General features: G+C 40.0%; 1 protein-coding gene across 1 annotated transcript in view; it reads right to left on the bottom strand.

Annotated features, from left to right (window-relative positions):
- LOC107711649 (SERTA domain-containing protein 2) overlaps positions 1 to 5,816 on the bottom strand; it is a 15,488-nt gene extending 9,672 nt beyond the window's left edge. Inside the window, exon 1 of the mRNA XM_016516659.1 lies at positions 5,270 to 5,816. Within this exon, the coding sequence (XP_016372145.1) occupies positions 5,270 to 5,421 (152 nt within the window). The 5' untranslated portion in view covers positions 5,422 to 5,816. The remainder of the gene's footprint in view (positions 1 to 5,269) is intronic.
- Between the last annotated feature and the right edge of the window lie 184 nt (positions 5,817 to 6,000).

Raw genomic sequence — 6,000 nt, 5'->3', positions numbered from 1 at the left:
ATTCAAATACATTGCGAATACGGAAACATTTGATTTTGTGTCAAATGAGAGACCCAACATTGGTTTCAGCTTTGTATTTTAACCATGCAGCAAACCTTTTTAAATATTTTGATAAATTACTGAAAAAAATGATAATAAATGACTTTTTAAACCGTTTAACTGATTGTATTAATCGGTCAAAAATCCTTACGGTCGGTTAACGGTTAACCGGTTAAAATGAACATCCCTATTTGGTACACTTCTATAATGAAGGCGAATTTAAAAAAAAAGTGTTGACATTCAGTGTTATACAGACCGTCAAGTTATCATTTACACTGACTGTGCAACACACATAAGAGGCTGAACAACTGAGAAGTGACTTTGAACTGCTGCTTTCACTTACAGCAGCACAGCACCACATAAATTAATAGCAGCCTAGTTCCACACAAAAAGATACACCAGTTTCACTAAAGGTAGAGAGATAAGAACTTCATTTCCATCACTGTGTGATTAGTACATAAAAAAATAAATAAATGAACAGAAGAACACAAAGTGACAGACAGCACTGAAATGATCTTTAGTCACACTCTGAGGACTAGATAAAAGTTGCTTCAACTCATAGGCCGGCTTAAGTTATGATACTTCCTGCACAAGATCAAACCGAACTGACATGGTTGAGTCATTTTTCCATCTTTTTCTCTTCCGATTTCCCTCTCTTGGCCCTCCCAGTGCCCCAAAGGAGGTAGTAACAATAAAGAGGACAGCAGGAAAGCAAAAAAAAAAAAAGAGCAAAAAAGAGAGAGGGTGTACGTAAGTCAGTGCAAGCAGGAGCATCAAGAAAAGTTAGTCTGCAAGAGAAAGTGGGAGGAAAAAGAGAGACTGAGTTGAGGAGTGTAAGAAAGAGCACCAGGGATTGACTGCGAGTAGAAGGGAGGGAGTAGGTGGCAAATGCCATTGACAAGCCGACTAATTCTTGAATAATGAACCACTGGGTAGACAGGCCGGATGTCTTAGTTTGGACAGCTTTGTAACTGGGCGGCTCCAACAGGCTGACGAAGTGACTCAGGGTGTTAGTCACGCTGACAGACGTGAACACACGCTCATATGAAGCCCGTTAGTCTCATCAATGGTGTAAGCGGGGCCGGCTCCAGGCATGGGCAGGGGTGGGCTGAGCCCACCCAAATGTCTGTCTGTCTTGCCCACCCAATCAGAACTATAGGTAAAGATTGCGTTCATCTTTTTATGCAGTGATTAAAAGCAATCTGAAGCGGACTGTATTTTGAGATGTTTAATAAGAGCTGAAGACTGCCCCAACAATCATGAAATAACACCAGAAATTGCATCATTTTTCTTTTATTAGCTGAAAGCAAAGGCGCGCTACATTCACGTGGGGGATTCAGTCTGTTGTGGAAAAGCAGAGGCTGACAACGAGCGAAAACGGGCAGAAAAATACTTGTGCCTGCGCACTGTAAGTGTGCGAATTACGGGAGTTTAATACGCATCTACATGAATATGTGCCTTAGCCTACCACTGAAATTACCTGAGCAGTTGAATTATTTTTCTAGAAAACCTCGCTTATTCAATAACGTGCATTTACTGCATGGACGGGGCAAGAACAAAGAATTAGCATTTAAAATGCATGTATACAGTTCAGTTGAAAGCTTACCCATTTTGACTTGCTGTTAATGCTGTTAAATTGAATGTAAGAAACAAACTGCCTGCTTAAATGACCACAATGTTACAAACAACAACACTGAAATAAGAGCTTGTGCGATGAAAGTTGTGTTCATTACTATATAGCAACAGTCGGCTCACGAAGCGTTTTCTTTCAGAATATTCATAGGACAAAAGTAAAAACTGTTGCATTTTAAGACGTTTTAAAATCTACATTTTCTGGTCTGCCTCAGCTCCAGCCGTCTAACAGCGCTCACGCTCATCGATGTCAAAATGATTGAGATGACCAATCAAATCAAAGAAGGCGGGCCTTACTGTTCACAGAAACCGAGTGTGGCTCTTCAGTGAAGGTACAAATAGCTAAACGTGTAACAGCTATTTTACAATTGTTTTACAATGATATAAACGACCAACAATATCCAGTGATGCAAACTATTCGACTTTTTATTTATTTCTTTTTTTTTTTTGCCATTTTGAATTGAATGTAGGCCTGTCCCCAGCCAACATGTATATGTGGGCCCCACATGGTTGGGGTGGGCTGAGCCCACCCAAATGTGTCTTGCCCAATCAAAACTATAGGGAAAGATTGCGTTAATCTTTTTATGCAGTGATTAAAAGCAATATGAAGCGGACTGTATTTTGAGATGTTTAATAAGATCTGAAGACTGCCCCAACAATCATGAAATAACACCAGAAATTGCATCATTTTTCTTTTATTAGCTGAAAGCAAAGGCGCGCTACATTCACGTGGGGGATTCAGTCTGTTGTGGAAAAGCAGAGGCTGACAACGAGCGAAAACGGGCAGAAAAATACTTGTGCCTGCGCACTGTAAGTGTGCGAATTACGGGAGTTTAATACGCATCTACATGAATATGTGCCTTAGCCTACCACTGAAATTACCTGAGCAGTTGAATTATTTTTCTAGAAAACCTCGCTTATTCAATAACGTGCATTTACTGCATGGACGGGGCAAGAACAAAGAATTAGCATTTAAAATGCATGTATACAGTTCAGTTGAAAGCTTACCCATTTTGACTTGCTGTTAATGCTGTTAAATTGAATGTAAGAAACAAACAGCCTGCTTAAATGACCACAATGTTAGAAACAACAACACTGAAATAATAGCTTGTGCGATGAAAGTTGCGTTTGTTACTATATAGCAACAGTTGGCTCACGAAGCGTTTTCTTTCAGAATTTTCATAGGATAAAAGTAAAAACTGTTGCATTTTAAGACATTTTAAAATCTAAATTTTCTGGTCTGCCTCAGGTCCAGCCGTCTAACAGCGCTCATCAATGTCAAAATGATTGAGATGACCAATCAAATCAAAGAAGGTGGGTCTTACTGTTCACAGAAACCGAGCACGAATTTCACCGTGGTGCTTCGGTGAAGGTACAAAGTAGCTAAACGTGTAATAGTTATTTTACTATTATTTTACAATGACATAAACGGCCCACAATATCCAGTGAAATGAATTGAATGTAGGCCTGTCATTTGTGATTCATGCAATTCATTGCCATGGCCTAAGCACCGATTTGCCTCCGATGTCTGGCATTTGTCGGTGATTTCGCAAAACCTGTCGGCGAGTGAAAAATCGGGCTATAATCGTGAAGTGTGAACTCGGCATTAGGGCTGTGCAATTAATCGCATGTAAAGCAGGTGATGGAGATTTACTACTAATCACGGAACCGGCTTTACTGACGAGATGCACATGACAATCGCATGCGATTAATTGCACAGCCCTCTAAGTTAATTGAATGTGACGACAATAGCATTTTTCTGTTTTGCGTTTTCAACATATTAGGAATACAATAAAATTGAATAGTGCATATTTTAAAATGTAGTTGATAGTACTATCAACACAGGTGAAGAAACTTATTGTATTATCTGAGAATAAGATGAGCCGTAGTTCACTGACAAGCTAGGCAATATCGCGTTCATAATTGAACACGATTCATCTGCGATTATGAACGCGATATTGCCTAATTGTCAATGAACTACGGCTCTGTGTAGCTATTACGGCCTTGTTTGGTATAAATAAAAAAAACTTGGTTAAAAGAATCATCAATGTAGAAACAATGATCCAGAGAAAGAGAACAAAGAGGGCCGTTTTTTACTATTCAGTAAAGAAAAAAGTTTATTTTGTTGCAAAAGTTAATGATATTCTATGGTTCGCTATAGGCTGCCCACGAAAGCATGATATTGCTCTTTTTTCAGTGTACATATATCAACAACACTGCAATAAGTTGCATAGCTAAAGTAGCAATATCTACAGTCTAACTTTCTAGACTGTATCCCACCCCCTCCCCACCCTCCACAAAAAAAATTTAAAAAATAATAATTGCCTACCCAGGATATCTGCCAGCCCACCCTTCTATTGTGCTTAAGAACCGGGCATGGGTCTAAGTCTTTGAGTCAGTGGTGAAACCTCCGTCTAGTATGAGATTCAGAAGGATTTTATTCATTTAATCTGAATACTTGCCTACCAAGAAATAATTAGCAAGTAATGACTGAGGTGCAAAGGTCAAGACGTTGCTGACAACCCTGCTTTACATTCAATTTAATGCTTACTGTGAAAACATCAAGACCTTCTAATAAGTCATTTGCTTTTGCAAAAAAAAAAAAAAAAGCGAAAAACAACTGATAACGTTTTTGCAAGAAGTTAACTGACTGTTTGACAGCCATGAGAGAGCAGAACCTAGTTTATGCACTGTTGGCATGCTGTTTACTGCCGAGTGCCGAAAACGACATTATTAGCATCTGTAGAAGACAAATACATATTACAAACCTGTGCATTTCTTTAAAAACCTTAAGGTGGTACTTATTATGGCTCAAGCCAATTATCTAAAAATACCCAGAAATAACCATACTACATTTCAACTCTTACTATATAATATTACAGCCAAATGAAGATTGTATCATTTAAACTCCACATACTATCTGCTTTCAACAAAAACTATGGCATTTGCTTTCCGAAAGGTAGCTGAAACTGAAACTGCACGTAAGTTTAAATCACTCTTCGAGTTCTTCGCGTATGAAGACACATACTATGATACATACTCATCAAGATTCATGTAAAATTACACATCATTCATTCGAATAATGAAACTTTAGTAAAACTGAAAACTGCATTCATGCATTCTTGGCTTTCGCTATTGCTTTAGTTAGACATGTTTGCGAAAAGACGTCTGAAATGTCGTAACGACATACCATTTTATTCTTTAATAACAAGTTTGCTGAAAAACCGTCCAGTCACATATTACGAGTAAACGTTATTCGGGTCCGAATCGACCCCGTTACGCAACCGAAATCACGTACGACGTACAGAAGAAAACGCGAGGTACCAAAATCTCTGTATTTATAGGCTCATACACAATAATCTAGATATAAAAACTACATTCTTTTGGCTAGGACTGCTCCAGTTGTAAATAAACTAGTGTGGACGGAGTAACACAAGCTCGAGTATCGTCAATATAAACTCGAGTTGTTACGTAAAGCGGGACAGTGCTGAACAGTGTTAATACATAAAACAATTTCCAAAAACAGAATGATAACTAAAAGGTCTTCTGCCATGCTCAAATGACATCCAGAAAACAGTTTCTGACTAAAAATCGTTACCTTGACGAGGAACGGGCACCATCTCCTCCGCCGGGCTCAACTTCCTTCTTCACAACTGCGGACTCCACATCCAGTCGACACATAGAGGCAGTGGGAATTCCGCTTTTTCTTTTCATGGACGCCTCGAACGCTGTGATGTCCCTTTGACCCATACCATTATGTTTGGCTCAACCAACTGCTTCGTTGTTTAGCGTTTATCACAACCAACTACTCTCGCAAGACGTGAGCGCGCACCGCTAGACTCCGCGGCTAAGATCACAAGTGATGCGCAATGAATTAGCCAGTTACGTTAGCTAGTTTGTACTTGGTAAAGTGCGGGCTCCGTCTACATGGAACTACGAAATTAATTTACCCGAGATCCTCGAATGACCGCTACATTCTCTTGACTGATAAAAATAGGATGTACGGTTGTTTAAATCGGTCGCTGAACTTCGCGTTGAGCTTCTGGTCCAAAGTCTGAACATTACTTTGCGCAAAACTACGCGACCGATCGCGTCTTTACGCGGGCACGAGAAGAGAACTCTCTCTACACTAGAATCAACGGGAAAAGAACTCAGCTGATTGACGGTCGTCAGGTTGGATGGCTGTGATTGGTCGAACGCGATCTCAGACCCGCCTAGTAACTGCCCCTGATTGGTGGAACGCGTGTTCTCTAGTCCGTCACATTCGTCCCCCTAACATGCCCACAGACTGAAAACGTGACCGTTTGGAGCACCGGCTATCGGACTACG

The sequence above is a fragment of the Sinocyclocheilus rhinocerous genome, unplaced genomic scaffold (genome assembly GCF_001515625.1).
Source record: "Sinocyclocheilus rhinocerous isolate Xijiao unplaced genomic scaffold, SAMN03320098_v1.1 scaffold1169, whole genome shotgun sequence".
NCBI classification, from domain to species: Eukaryota; Metazoa; Chordata; class Actinopteri; order Cypriniformes; family Cyprinidae; genus Sinocyclocheilus; species Sinocyclocheilus rhinocerous.
Note: the sequence above shows the minus strand (reverse complement) of the source record. Positions and strands in the feature narration are given on the sequence as shown.